This window comes from Anabrus simplex, chromosome 2 (assembly GCF_040414725.1).
Source record: "Anabrus simplex isolate iqAnaSimp1 chromosome 2, ASM4041472v1, whole genome shotgun sequence".
NCBI lineage: Eukaryota > Metazoa > Arthropoda > Insecta > Orthoptera > Tettigoniidae > Anabrus > Anabrus simplex.
In genome coordinates this window covers 339806073-339822260 of record NC_090266.1, presented here as the reverse complement: position 1 = coordinate 339822260, position 16188 = coordinate 339806073, and the positions used below count along the sequence as shown (strand labels likewise).

Sequence of the window (16188 nt, the reverse complement as noted above, 5' to 3'; positions counted from 1 at the left end):
ACCTAGGCAGCAGCCCTAAATGCAGATTAGTGGTTACTGATTGATTGGTTGATTGATTGATTGATTGATTGATTGATTGATTGATTGATTGATCGATCGATCGATCGATCGGTCGGTCGGTCGGTCGGTCGGTCTATCCATTTCCAAGTAGACCATGTTTAAACCATTTCAAAATCATTTGTAATTAGGGCGTTAGTGCAAGTTGCGATTGTAAGTAAGTTGTGTTTTATGTGAAAGGGAGATTACAAATGCACAAAGCATGTGTGCCACTGTTGGTTACATTGTGTGTTATAACCGTTTGATGTTCCACTTGCTGAGTGAGTTGGCGGTTAGGTTCACGCAGCTGTGAGCTTGCATTCACGAGATAGTGGGTTCGAATCCTGCCGGCGGCAGCCCTGAAGATGATTATCCTTGGTTTCTCATTTTTTCACAGCAGACAAATGCTGGGGCTCTACCTTATTCAAATCTATGACCACTACCTTCTCAGTACTAACAAAAACCTTCAATGTGTTATTGCAATGTTAAACAAGTAGCAGGAAAGAAAAAAAGATGTTCCATTCGCAAGCGATCATGTCTAACATTGCATCATAACTGCAGTCTGTTAAGACTCTCTAAATTTGTCAACGTGAGCTTATTCAGGCCTGAATGTTCCCCATGCTGAAGTCACGAAAACTGGTTCAGATGGTTTCGCAAAGTCTGGCCTAATCAGTAGCAAAAGGGTTTATTTTTCTGAATGACACGCTCAGGCATATCGTGATTTAATCCATATAGATGCTGTCTAACCTGCAGTCACGATCGACTCTCCTCGGTGCATGCATTATCTTCAGCCACTGGATGTGTTATATTTTCAACAGTTCAAGGCAGTGCTGAAGTGGAGTGAAGATCAAGTCTTCCATAACAATGTTCACTTCACACCATCAACAAGCGATTCAGTTTCATTAAGTGAATTATAAAATACACAATTAGTTCTGTTCTCCTATCTTCATATCATACTTCACTAGTTATTCCTTGATGGTGGCTAGAAATGAGGATTTCATTGTCCGAAGGGAGGTTTTTGACATCACCTGAGTGGATGTTCAACATTGAAATGGGATGTGATTCCGAAGATTGTCTGCAGCAAGCGCTTCATGGAATGCTCTGTTTCCAGTGTTCTAAATTTCGTGCTCATGTACATTCTCTTAATCTTTTAACAAGAGCCACCAGCATTCCATTTTTTGAACTCAAAAAGTGAACATGTTTATGTTTGTAAAGTACAGTGTAATTAAAGTAAATTTGTGTCCTCACCCCAAGGTGGTGCAGCTCTTTTCAGGTACACCCCCAATGGAGGTGAGCTGCATGTACCATTTCAACCACATTCCAGCCCTCCTGCCATTCTTACATTTCTGGCAGTACCGGGAATCGAACCTGGCCTCCGAGGACGGTAGCTAATAGTGCTAACCGTTACGCTATGAAGGCGAACACAGTGTAATTGACGATGGTGCATAATGCGTGCATATCTGTAATCTGCACACTTATCTCATCCACATAAACCACAACTCGGCTGCAAGTGCAATCGCAACTTGCACTCTCATTAGCAAGTATAATGTTGTCCATTCTTTGCATGTATAATCCTTCTTTTTCCCTTCCATATAACCTTGTTTTAATTAAAATACAGCTCCTCTTGTGTCACAAATCACACATTACTGCCTCAGTGTGTCCACACTCCGAACTTCATTTATATATTTTGGTACAAGATTTAAATACTCAGGTAAGGAAGCTAACGGGATTGAAATACATGGGTTGATTTTTTAATAGTGGCAACTATGGTGTAACAATGCCGTGAAATGTGGCCAGGCAATATAATGTATACCTGAGGTAGGTTAGATACCCACCCTCCCTCAGCGTAAATGAACTCGCCCTCCACACGCCACGCACGTGTGCAGCGACAACAACAAGAACGCAGTTCTGAGGGCACGCTCGTGGAGTACAGCTATAATGATTTTTAAGCAAGATCAGAGGAGCTGGTTTAAAGTTGAATGCGCTAGAGGTCGCAATGCAAGGCAGTGTTACAAAGGATTGCAAGAGGCTTGTGGTGAAAGTACCTTACCATACTATAGCACGGTGGGTCAAGGCTGTCAAAGACAGACGACAAAATGTGACATACATGCCGCGTCCTGGTTATCCTGCAGCAAGTGATGACAGTGTGCAGAATGTGAATGCTTTAGTCCTGGCGGATCGGAACACCACAATTCGTGAATTGGCCAGTAATACAGAGCTGGCACCTTTGACCATGCTGCAAATCCTGAAGAAGTGGCTGGGAATGTGGAAAATCGTCTCCAAATGGGTTCAACATGATTTGACCGAACATCAAAAATGGCTGCAACATGACAACATGATGCAGCTCGTACGCACTTGAAGCGCTATGAACGCGAAGGTGAGGCCTTCTTACAGCAGATATTCACCATTGACAAGACCTGGGCCAGAGCTTATGAACTGCACCTGAAACGCCAGTCAAACGAGTGGCATCATCACGGGTCACCACAAAAAGTAATGGTTCGGTCGAGCAGAACCAGTGTGAAGGCCATGCTGATCGTTGTCTACGACTGGAAGGGTGTTATCATAAAGCATACAGTTCCCCAAGGATGCACCGTTAATGCGGAGTATTACTGTGCATTTTTGCAAACGAACCTTGTAGCAGGTCTAAGAGGAAAACCAGGACACTTCCTGAATAACCCACACAACATTCTGCATGACAACGCAAGGCTGCATGCAGCAGGAGCTGTGACTGAGTTGTTCAGTCATTGGGGCTGGGAAGTGCTGTACTGCCCCTCTTATTCTCCAGATCTCAGCCCCTGCGATTACGATGTCATCCCTAAAATGAAAGCACCACTTTGAGGGGTTCGCTTCCACACAGTGGGTGACATTCTCCAGGTCACCAACCACTCCGTCCGCAACCTCCAGAGATCAGGCGCTCTCAAGGACATCTAACAGCTTCCACACCATTGGGAACGAGTGCTACACAATGGTGGTGATTACTTCAAAGGCCTGTAAAATGCTCAACATTGTAAGTATGCTATGTATCTAAATAAAAAATAGTTGCCACTACAGTATTGAAAAATCAACCTGTGTATATTTGTCTAGAAAACTGATGGAGAGCAGCAACTTACTACGTGAAAACGTATGGATAGAGTACAAGAAAAAGAGAGACAGTGATGAAGGCTGGAGCCAAAAATTTTGTACCCATGTCTCTTTTTTATTTGTACTCTACCCATACTTTCTTACAAAGTTAAATTGCTACTCTCCATCTGTTTCCTAAATATGTATACACTATCTGATCCAGAGTATCCCTATCTCATGTTTGTTCCATATTGAAGATAACAATAAGTAAGATTTAATAAAATTTACTGTGGCCACCTATTCAATACAATTCACCATTTGTGGTGATTAAATTCTAAGTGATTTGTTTACACTACATAGGAACATGTTTCACCCTGTTTTTGGGCATCTTCAGCCTATTGTCAATCTTAAGGTCAAGACCCAGATCTTGTCTGAGTTAAACATTTGGAACCAATATATTCAAATATGACCTTATACTAAGAATCTTCATATATTTTTTTTTACAAATAAATAAAGGGGGCCTTGCCTTAGGTGATATGTACAAAAATTATAAAAATGTGCAACTTCAGTTAAAACAAAATTTGTTACATGAATACATTTAAAATTATCTAACAATTTACAAACCTTACAAAGCAACAATTGGACCTCTTCATCATTGGATGAATCATTAGGTTGGTAGTTTGTAGAAAGTATGTTCGTCCAAGGTTCTTTTTGTTCACCTATGCCATTCGTTTAGCAGCAACAAATAGGAACCATGTATGTTGTCGTTCTTTCAAAGCTTGTAATATCCCATAAGGAAAGATGGAGAGCAGCAACTTACTATGTATGAATGTATGGATAGAGTACAAATAAAAGAAAGGCAGTGATGAAGGTTGCAGCTTGGAAGATATTTATATAGATTGTAGATAATTCTTCATTCTCGGTATCTGATCCCAATCACCTTCAAGAATCTCAAATAGCTTGGTCCAATCAACATTATCAAATGCCTTTTCTAGATCTACGAACACCATATATGTGAGCTTGCCCTTCTTAATTCGATCCTCTAACATCAGACGTAACGTCAGGATTGCTTCACATGTTCCTACATTTCATCTGAAACCAAACTGATCTTTTCCAAACTCAGTTTCAACTTGTCTTTCCATTCTTCTGTAAGTAATACATGTTAGAATTTTGCAGGCGTGAGATATTAAACTAATAGTGCGGTAGTTTTCACACTTGTCAACACTGGCTTTCTTGGGAATATGTATAACAACATTCTGCCGAAAATCGGATGACTCTTCTCCTGTCTCATACATCTTGCACAATAAATGGAATGACTTTGCCATGCTGGTTTCTCCTAAAGTAGTCAGTAATTCAGAGGGAATATCATGAATTCCGGGTGCTTTGCTCCTATTTAGGTCTCTCAAAGCTCTGTCGAATTCTGACCTCAAAATTGGATCATCCATTTCATCTGCATCAACAGCCTCTTCTTGTTCCAGAACCAAACCATCTACGTCCTTAGGTTGATACAACTGTAGTTATGGTACTGCCATCTTTCTCCTTTGTCTTCTTTCCCTAGAAGTGGTTTTCCATGTAAGCTCTTAATAGTCATACACCTAGTTTTTGTTTCTCCAGAGGTTTCCTTGATTTTCCTGTATGCAGCATCTACCTTTCCTAGGACCCTTCCTTAGCTGCCCTGCACTTCCTATCCACTTTACTCTTTAATAGCCTGTATTCTTTTCTGCCCTCTTCATTTTCTGCATTCTTGTATTTTCATCGTTCATCGATCATGTCTAGTATCTCTTGAATTATCCATTGATTCTTAGTTGATCTTTCCTTTCTTCCTGACATCTCTTCAGCAGCCCTACTGACCTCATTCTTCAAAACTGTCCATTCTTCTTCTACTGTGTTTCCTTCAGCCTTTCCATTTAGTTGCAACATGTTCATTGAAACAATCCTTCACACTCTTTTCCTTCAACTTGTCTGGATCTCATCTCACTGGATTCCTTCCCTTCTTCAATTTCTTCAACTTCAGATGGCAATTCATAACCAAAAAGTTGTGATCAGAGTCCACGTCTGCTCTTGGGAAAATTTTTGCTATCCAACCCCTGGTTTCTGAATCTCTGCCTAATCATAATGAAGTCTATTTGATACCTTCCAGTGTCTCCAGGTCTTGTCCATGTTGTACAGCCATCGTTTGTGGTGTTTGAATCAAGTATTAACAAGGACAAAATTTTGATTGGTGCAGAATTCAACCAGTCGACTTCCCCATTCATTCCTTTGTCCCAATCCGAATTCTCCTACCGCATTACCTTCTCTTCCTTGGCCTACCACTGCATTCCAGTCTCCCATCACATTTAGATTCTCGTCACCTTGTACATACTGTATTAAATCTTCTATCTCTCCATATATTCTTCCTATTTCCTCATCATCTGCTGAACTAGTAGGCATATAGACCTGTACTATTGTAGTGGACATTGATTTTGTGTCTATCTTGACAACAATAATCCTTTCACTATGCTGGTCATAGTAGCTTACCCACTGCGCTATTTTCTTATTCATTATTAAACCAACTCCTGCATTTCCTCTGTTTGATTTTGTGTTAATAATTCTATAGTCGCCTGACCAAAATCATGCTCTTCCTTCCAACGTACTTCACTTATACTAACTACATCTAACTTTAGTCTATCCATCTCCATTTTCAGATTCTGTAACCTATCACAACATTTAAAACTTTCAACATTCCACGCTCCAACTCACAGAATGTCCGTATCAGTCTTTCTGATGATTTCCGCCTCTCGTGTAGTCCCCACCCGGAGATTCAAATTTTACCTCCTGAATATTTTACTCGGGAGGAAGCCATCATCAGTACATCATTCATACAGGCTGCATGTCCTCGGGAGTTAGTTACGGTTGTAGTTTCCCGTTGCTTTCAGCTGTGCAGCATTATCAACAGAGCTAAGCCATGTTAAGTATTATTACAAGGCCATATCAGTGAATCATGTAGACTGCTGCCCTTGTAACTTCTGAAAGGCTGCTACCCCCCTTTCGATGAATCATTCGTTAGTCTGGTCTCTTGACAGATACCCATCCGATATGGTTGCACCTGCGGCTCAGCTATATCTGCTTCATTGGGACGCGCAAGCCTCCCCACAGCAGCAAGGTCACATGGCTTGCACGGGTGGCAATATCGAATCAAATTTGTTTCAAGCATTTTTAAAAAATAATTTGTTTTACCATAACAGAGCAATAGTAAATTCATATTGTCCATTGTTACTGTGTCTCATTATTTTGCATACACTTTTTCTGTTCCTCTTCTAGGCTTCCTCCATGGCCAAATTAGCCGCTTCTGAAGCAGCAACATTTGTTGCACACAACTGTATGCAGATCATGGGAGGAATGGGTTATGTGACTGATTTACCTGCCGAGCGACACTATCGTGATGCTCGTATCACAGAAATCTATGCTGGTATAACTGACATACAAAAACTAGTAATTGCTAATGCTACTGTCAAGGAGAGTGGAGTTGCTTCTAATTGAAGATTATACACAACTATTATGAAGTTTATGCTTCTGGCCTGTTCTACAGGAGAAATATTACTATTCCTTTTTGCCAAATGCATTTTTTTGTTAGAATGTTTGTACATTTATCTATTTTTTACATGCATTTATACAAATAAATATATTTTTTTATGTTTCTAGTTTGTGATTACTTTTATTGTTGATATCCTCTCCACAAACATGAGTTACATATGTTTAATTTTCCAGTGTGATATGTTGCTTTATTTAATTGACACATGAATTTTGCTGTTATTGATTGGTTACATTATGAAGAATGTTGATGATTTCTTGTTAGGTGTATGCAATGTTTCTCAGACATGAAATATTTTAATGAATTTATTAGTAGGTTGCCCAGTTTGCAACATATGATATGTTCATAGTTGGACTCAAACTTGTATAAGTCAGTAAGGCAGAATTTGTAATAATGTTATTGGTATTACATCCCACTAACTACTTTTATAGTTTTCAAAGACTCTGAGGTGCCAGAAATTTGTCCCCCAGGAGTTCTTTTACATGCCAGTTAATCTACAGACATGAGTTTGCCATATTTCAGCACCTTCAGATACCTGGTTTATGTTTAGGCAGACTTGCTGTATCATAACTACATTATATAGGCCAGCTGTGAAGCTGAAAGGGTATCTGAGAATCTCAGATTCCCTAAACTAATTACTGAAAAAGTGTATTTTAAATGCATGACATAAATAGCAAAATAATTATGTTTAGAAGTCGTGCAGACACTCGTAGGTAACTCGCAGCTTGTTCAGTTCGCGTGAGTCTGGGACACTTGAATCTCATGTCTGCAGCATTATGGGAGGGGTTTGGATCCATTCTTAGGCAACTTCCAGGCTCACAAACCTATGTTATATCTTGCTGTGGGCAATTTTTAATGAGTCTAATCTCAGCTTTCAGATTGTGGTATGTTGCATGAGCAGTACAGGAGTAAAATCAGAAGTGATTGCTGAATAAATTGACAGTTCCTGTCATGATTTAATATGAATGAAACCAGTAATTTGGTTATTTGTCTAATTAAAACTCTGTTATCCGAATTTTCTTTTGAAGAAAAACGTGCTCTGAAAGAGAAGTGACTGGAACCACATCTGAAAAATGTTTAGCAGGATCGACGCCAAGTTTGAACTTTCCAGTCCCAATGTTACATAGCAAGTGTTACAAACTGTAAATTATATTTAAATATTAAGTTCCAGAAGGGAACCACAATTTAGTTTTGCAGATTGCTAATGTTAAAGTATTCAAGCTCTCTAGGCCTTTTCAGTCATGAAATTGAAAATAATTCTTTTAAGTAAAAGTGATATTTAGGAAAAGGTACCGCAAATTCAAATTTATTACAGTTCATTACCATTCTGTTGTCTGCCTCTGAAGTGTAATGATTAGTGTTACTAGCTGCCATCTTTGGGGCCCCGGGTTTGATTCCCGGTACTGCCAGAAATTTAAGAATTGCAGGAGGGCTGGTATGTGATTGAAATGGTACATACAACTCAACTCTGTTGGGGGTGTGCCGGAAAAGAGCTGCACCACCTCAGAATGAGGACACGATCATACACTCTCAGTCTACCAGTCATGAATTAGAAAAGGAAAGAGAACCGCAGACAACATACATAAATAAAACGGTAATAGTCCACCTCTGTGGTGTAGCGGTTAGTGTAATTATCTGCCACCCCAGGAGGCCCAGGTTCAATTCATGGCTCTGCCATGAAATTCAAAAAGTGGTACAAGGGCTGGAACGGGGTTCACTCAGCCTTGCAATATCAACTGAGTAGAGAGGGGTTCGATTCCCACCTCAGCCACCCTCTTATAACAGGTGAATATTTATGTAATTATGATGAGGTAGCAATGCAGTGGAAGGGCTGATGCAAGCATAATTTAATTCTTTTAACAATGAAGTAATGTTTTGAAGAAACTGTGGATTATCAGTCACTCCGTTGACAGATTTATATAAGAATATCTGTTGGACTGCAGCTCTACGATTTGTTAATAACATATAATCAAAGTCAGTTAGCAGATATTTATGAGAAATTCTTTCAATATATGATGATGCTTGTATAATTTATAATAAAGTAAACTCATGTTCTCATCCCAAGGTGGTGCAGCTCTTTTTAGCCACACCCTCAATGGAGGTCAGCTGCATGTACCAATTCAACCACATACCAGCCAGTCGTAAATTTCTGGCAGTGCTGGGAATCAAACCTGGGCCCCCGAGGACGGCAGCTAATAGCACTAACCGTTACACTACGGAGGCAGACATCATTTATAATGCAAATAACATAGAAATGTATTTTGCATATTTTTTTTTCTATTATATTAATTGAATTCAAGAAGTGAGGATTCCATACTACACATGTGTATTCCAGCTTGCTTCTTATGAGAGAATTAAATTAAATCTTTATAGAATACACATGATTAAGTTCTTGTGAACATTTTCATCTTGGAAAAATCATTAATTTATCAGAGGCTGCTCTTAAGCATAATGAATGGTATCTCACAATAGACGGGTCTTGGCAGATTAATTCAAGTGATGTGTTACCTCGGAAAACAAGAGCTTCCATTCTGTTTGGTGCAGTTTACAAGAGAAGGCTGTAAATCACCTTCAGGATGAAAGGAACTTCGAGAAATATTCAAAATTAACTTATCAGGTGATAAATGAAGAAATAGATACTTGTGAATTTGTATCTATTCAAACGAGATGGCATTGGACATACCATATCAGACCCAGAAGAATAGTATATTTTACTATTGTGCTGGCTGTGCATTTCAAAAGAGGTCTGTAGAATTCTATGACGTCTCAAGAGATAAAACTGCTTCTGGACTATCAGCTGTTATTTTAGGTGTGGGGTGTTCATAAGAAGTTCATCTGTCACACCTACAGTGGGGACTAATGTAATGGTGGGTTTTGCAGGAGGTGTACAAAACATCATTAAACAAATGTATCCATATGCAGTGTTCATTTATTATTTACACACTTAAACACAATGTGGTACTTTTTATGGATAAAAAAATAATAACGGAAGTGTGTGTCTATTTTTACGATTTGATTGCTTTTCATACGTTTTAGGTAAATAGAACTCGATTGCTAAGAGATACAGATTTTAACACACTCAGGACTAATCCCATCTTTTGTACTTGTCACCAAAAACCAAACTTAATGATTCGGGAGGTAATGGGTTTGAATACCTCCGTCAGTAGCCCTGAAGATGGTTTTCTGCGGTTTCCCATTTTCACATCAGGCAAATGCTGAGTCTGTACCTTAATTAAGGCCATGGCCACTACCTTCCCAGTCCTAGCCCTTTCCGATCCTTCCGCCGCCGAAAACCTTTGATGTGTTAGTGCAACGTTAAACAAGTAGCCAAAAAAAAAATGTTTATGATTTTTAAAAAGTTTCTCCTCTGTACCTACTCAGTGTATTTTTAACTTGTAACACACCATCTAGAAGGTGCAGTCTTCTATATTATGTAGCCAAAAGTCTCCGGACACCACACTCAAAATTTTTGATGGTAGGAAAATCCCAAGATTTTGGCAAGAAGCAATAATGTGTCTGATATACAGACGGAAGGGGGAAATATCAAATACAAATAATTATAGAGATATTACCTTGTTGGATACACTTAGCAAGATATGTACCAGGATTCTGGCAAAAAGGATCATACACTCTCAGTCTACCAGTCATGAATTAGAAAAGGAAAGAGAACCGCAGACAACATACAGAAATAAAACAGTAATAGTCCACCTCTGTGGTGTAGCAGTTAGTGTAATTATCTGCCACCCCAGGAGGCCCAGGTTCGATTCCTGGCTCTGCCATGAAATTCAAAAAGTGGTACGAGGGCTGGAACGGGGTCCACTCAGCCTCGCAATGTCAACTGAGTAGAGAGGGGTTCGATTCCCACCTCATCCACCCTCAAAGTGGTTTTCCATGGTTTCCCACTTCCCCTCCAGGCAAATGCTGGGATTGTACCTACATTAAAGGCATGGCCACTTCCTTCCTCCTTTGTTGTCTATTCCTTCCAAACTTCCCATCCCCCACCCCACAAGGCCCCTGTTCAGCAGAGCAGGTGAGGCTGCCTGGGCAAGGTACTGGTCCTCCCCAGTTGTGTCCCCCGACCCAAAGTCTCATGCTCCAGGACACTGCCCTGGAGGTGGTAAAGATGGGATCCCTTGCTTAGTCTGAGGTTAAACCAACCCTGGACTAAATGGATTAGGAAGAAGAGAAGAAAACAAAAATGGATATTTATACTAAAAGAGAAAAGGTGGTGGATACATATACTGCAACTATAGATCTTCAAAAAGATTTTGATTCGGTGAACAGGCGGGCTGTCATTGCGAAGCTGGCTAGAATAAGTTCACCTGCATAAACCCCAGCGTCAGTGGGTAGGGTCTGACACATCCCACTCTGATGAGTCTAGTGTCAGACCTAAGACGAAACACTGGTTAATAGAGCAAATGCCTGAAAAGCCTTACATCTTATCTGTTTTAGAATAGGGATGTCAAATAAAATGATTAAGGCCATAGAAAAACTATATGCAGAAGTGATGTGCATGATCAAAGTGAAGGAAGACTTAGCAGTAGGAGAGATACATCCAAATATTGGACTTAAGCAAGGATGTAAATTATCACCAATATTGTCCATATTTTTTATTAATGATGTAATGGATAATCATGGGAAGGAGGATAGAACAAGCCCATGTCTGAACAATAAAGATATTCGTGGCCTGGTTTCTGCGGACGACATGCTTATGCTCTCTGTAACACCAGTCAGTATACAGAGCAGTCTCAAGAAAACTGCTGAATATTGCAGAATACGGAATTTGAAAATTAATATTAGGAAGACAAAAGTAATGCCATGTAAAAAAGGAAACAATTAAAGAAAAAAGAAAGGTGGTGGTAGTTTGAAGGTGTTGAACTAGAAGTGGTCAATAAAATAGAATATCGGTATGTAGGAATTATAATAACATCGAATGGGATGTGGAATGAGCAAATAAGACGTGCTATACCAAGCACAAGTTGTATGGAGAGAAAGATGCCAAATACTGAAAACAAGTTACATAAAAGTATTTTAAATGCACTGGTGATGTCAAGAGCACTGTATTGGGCAGAAATATGGGGGTATTGAAGTAGATAGAAAAGAATTAGATGTAATAAGTAATAAATTCTGCAAATTAATAATGGGTCTTCTGTAATGTACAGCCAACAGCGGAGTTAGAAGGCTATGTGAAGATATAGCTAGAAAAGTAATCAAATATTTGTTAAGGGGTGATGGGATGGGAATACTGAATTTAGCATTCCAGCACCAGATGAAACACTTAAATGATGATTATTAGCTAATGAAAGTTAAAAGAATGCTCAACAAAATGAGAATTGAAGACTATTTCGGTACCATACCAAAGAGATTCAGAAGAACAAAGATAAAAATTCAGCAAGAAAGTACCTAACAATTAGAGTGAAAGGTATTGAGAAGCAGATGATTATGACAAAATGTACAGTAAGACTAAAAGAACATCATTGAAATTTTGTGAAATTATCCAAAACATGTCAATAAGGAAAGAAAGGTTTTCAAACAGAGAAGTAAGAGGTATGATATGGTGGCTAATAGGGATATAGGGCCTATAAACATAAGGGTCAGAGGGAGAGAAACATGGTATAAATCATTGTTTATTTTGTGGAGAAATAATGGAAGAGGCACATCTATTGAGAGTATGTAGGGGAACTGACGAACTTAGAGTTAAATATTTGAGTAGTGATTCTCTTGCGCCTACTAATTTTGTTTTGTGCAGCCCAACAAGTCCGCCTCTGTGGTATAGTGGTTACCGTGATTAGCTGCCACCCCCAGAGGCCCGGGTTCAATTTCTGGTTCTGCCACGAAATTTGAAAACTGCTACAAGGGCTGGAATGGGATCCACTCAGCCTCGGGAGGTCAACTGAGTAGAGGAGGGTTCGATTCCCACCTCAGCCATTCTCAAAGTGGTTTTCTGTGGTTTCCCACTTCTCCAGGCAAATGGTACCTAACTTGAGACCATGGCCGCTTCCTTCCCTCTTCCTTGCCTATCCTTTCCAATCTTCCCATCCTCCACAAGGCCCCTGCTGATAGCAGATGCGGCCGCCGGGGTGAGGTGCTGGTCCTCCTCCCCAGGTGTATCCCCTGACCGAAAATGTCACGCTCCAGGACACTACCCTTGAAGCGGTAGAGGTGGGATCTCTCACTGAGTCCGAGGGAAAAACCATCCCTGTAGGGTAACAGATTAAGAAAGAAAGAAAGAAAGAAAGAAGCCCAACAAACGCGTGGAAACGTCGTAAGGTCGATATTTCTATACTCTCATCCTTTCTTTCTTTCTTTCTTAATCTTTTTAGCCTCCAGGGTTGGTTTTTCCCTCGGACTCAGCGAGGGATCCCACCTCTACCGCCTCAGGGGCAGTGTCCTGGAGCTTCAGACTCTGGGTCGGGGGATACAACAGGGGAGAATGACCAGTACCTCGCCCAGGTGGCCTCAGCTGCTATTCTGAACAGGGGCCTTGGTGAGGGATGGGAAGATTGGAAGGGATAGACAAGGAAGAGGGAAGGAAACGGCCGTGGCCTTAAGTTAGGTACCATCCCAGCATTTGCCTGGAGGAGAAGTGGGGAAACCACGGAAAACCACTTCGAGGATGGCTGAGGTGAGAATCGAACCCACCTCTACTCAGTTGACCTCCCGAGGCTGAGTGGACGCCGTTCCAGCCCTCGTACCACTTTTCAAATTTTCGTGGCAGAGCCGGGAATCGAACCCGGGCCCCTGGGGGTGGCAGCTAATCACACCAACCACTACACCACAGAGGCGGACTACTGTCATCCTTTGTGATAATATTGCCCCGTAAGCTCGGAATGCAAACGATTATGACCACACCCGACAGTTGCTATAGTCCATTCGAAAAACATTACATCATTTAAATTATTTATCTAACGTCAGTTTACTGTGTTAATATGTCGTGCCTAATTACTGGGTGTAGCAAAGCACAAAATGAATGCTTAAAACGAGATTTCAGTGATTTGAAGAACGTATGAATAGTGAACTGAGTAATGTACTGTAATATGTTCTTAATACGAGCATACATTCACCGTTTCACTGTAGTGCATGTTGGTAGATGCTAATCTAGCAATTAACGAAAAGTATCATTGGTGGTTCGAATCCTATATTCTCCAATTTTTGTGCATTGATATGATGTTTTAATACTTAAGCACAGGGCAGTGTGAGCTACATGCAAACAGTAGAACGCCGCTGTTATTCATATTGTGCGCTGCACTGCTGTACGGTTTGAACGAGTCGCTTTATTCATTCGTCATATTTTCCACGGGTGAATACGTGGACATGCTACCCTTATCTCTGGGAAAGCAAGGAAAAATGCGTGCCACGCACTACGTCTTATCCACACAGGTGACATCCAACTGTAAAGAATTTCAGCGGTGTTAAAAGACGTGTGCGGACAACAGGCGTGATTCAAAGAGTACCGGTACCGGTACAAATTGTCCGAGAGAAAACTAACATCTCATGAGATTGAGGAGGCAGTCCTGGACATCCACCGCTCCACGCACGAGTACACGGGCAGTTGCACAACATTTGGACATCAGCTATTCTTCCTTATGGCGAATACTGCATGCACATAAATATCACCCCTACGACCTACAGCTACAAGGGCGAGATTTCGAAGATGTCATTCACTGAAAATATGCATAAAACAGGGCATTTCACGTACTTTGAGGTAAAATTACAAAAAAATGAAATTAAAAATACCTCCCACGTAAGACCTGCCTGATTCCCTTGCCCATAACAAGTTCGTGTTTCGCAGATGTTTCACTTTCATATAATTTAGAGAGAGCACTCGTGATTGCCATTGTTTAATAATGTTACAGCATAACGTCTTCCCATTATGGTTAGGTAGTAAATACAAAGATATAGGCCTATATGCGTGCTGTACGTACCAGAAAGGCCGATGTTTTCATGACGTATTATAAAACCGCCGGTTAGTTGGTTGCATAAAACAAAATTAGTAGGCGCAAGAGAATCACCCGGTAAAACAAACATAGAAAGAGAGAAAGAAGTCTGTACAATTATTGTTCACTTATTAAACAGAGTGTGGATTACGCCGGGAAGAATAGCATTAAAAAAAAAAAGTCCACCTGTGTGGTGTAGTGGTTAGTGTGATTAGCTGCCACTCCCGGAGGCACGAGTTCGATTCCCGGCTCTGTCAGGAAATTTGAAAAAGTGCTTCGGGAGCTGGAACGCCACTAAGCCTCTTTCTTCTTTCTTTTTAAACTATTATTACAAGTTGTTTTACGTCGCACCGACACAGATAGGTCTTATGGCGACGATGGGGTAGGAAGGGGCTAGGGGTGGGAAGGAAGCGACCGTGGTCATAATTAAGATACAGCCCCAGCATTTTCCTGGTGTGAAAATTGGAAACCACGGAAAACCATAAACCATCTTCAGGGCTGGGATTCGAACCCACTATCTCCCGAATACTGAATACTGGCCGCACTTAAGCGACCGCAGCTATCAAGCTCGGTCCACTCAGCCTCGGGAGGTCAACTGAGTAGAGGGGGGTTCGATTCCCACCTTTGCCATCCTTGAAGTGGTTTCCCACTTTTCCTCCAGGTAAATGCTGGGATGGTACCTAACTTATGGCCACGGCCCTTCCTTCCCTCTTCCTTGTCTATCCCTTCCAATCTTTCCATCTCCCACAAAGCTCCTGTTCAGCATAGCAGGTGAAGCCGCCTGGGCGAGATACTGCTCCTCCTCTCCAGTTATATCCCCCCCCCCCACCGATCCAAAGTCTCACGCTCCAGGCGGTAGAGATGGGATCCCTCGCTGAGTCCGAGGGAAAAACCAACCCTGGAGAGTAAACGGATTAAGAAAGAATGAATAGGAAATTATCTAAAGCACTAACTAAATGAATGAAGGGTAGGATACATGCTTGCACCGCAGTATATCTAGGACAACAAGAAGGTAAAGGGGAGTCATAATTTGTGGAATGAATATAAACATATCGGGCGAGTTGACCGTGCGGTTAGGGGCGCGCAGCTGTGAGCTTGCATCTGGGAATAATGGATTCGAGCCCCACTGAGGCAGTCCTGAAGATGGTTTTCCGTGGTTTCCCATTTCCACACCAGGCAAATACTGGGGCTGTACCTTAATTAAGGCCATGGCCGATACCTTCCCACTCATAGGCCTTCCCCATACCATCGTCGCCATAAGACCTATCTGTGTCAGTGCGACGTAAAACAAGTTGTAAAAAAATGTATATATAAACGTTACCGTCTTATTAAGTTTAAATATAATATTTACTGTAATAATAGTCAAATACTGTAATTGTAAGAAGGATGATTTAACGGATGTATCGAACAAATGAATTGCAATAAATGAATGCTGTCTCCCCAGTTTCAAGCGATCCGGAACTTGGGGACAGGTGTTATGTATCTACATACTCGTATATTATATAAGCAGCGAGAAAAGAAGTCGGGCGAAACAGTACGATTACAATTTCAATTGACAATAGCGTTTTAAGTGAAACAACCCAC

At 40.9% G+C, this 16188-nt stretch overlaps 1 protein-coding gene across 1 annotated transcript in view; it reads left to right on the top strand.

Moving 5' to 3' along the window:
- Positions 1-6776, top strand: part of LOC136864124 (short-chain specific acyl-CoA dehydrogenase, mitochondrial) — a 96948-nt gene extending 90172 nt beyond the window's left edge. The window contains exon 9 of the mRNA XM_067140728.2: positions 6397-6776. Coding sequence (XP_066996829.1) covers positions 6397-6615 — 219 coding nt within the window. The 3' untranslated portion in view covers positions 6616-6776. The remainder of the gene's footprint in view (positions 1-6396) is intronic.
- Positions 6777-16188: the final 9412 nt, after the last annotated feature.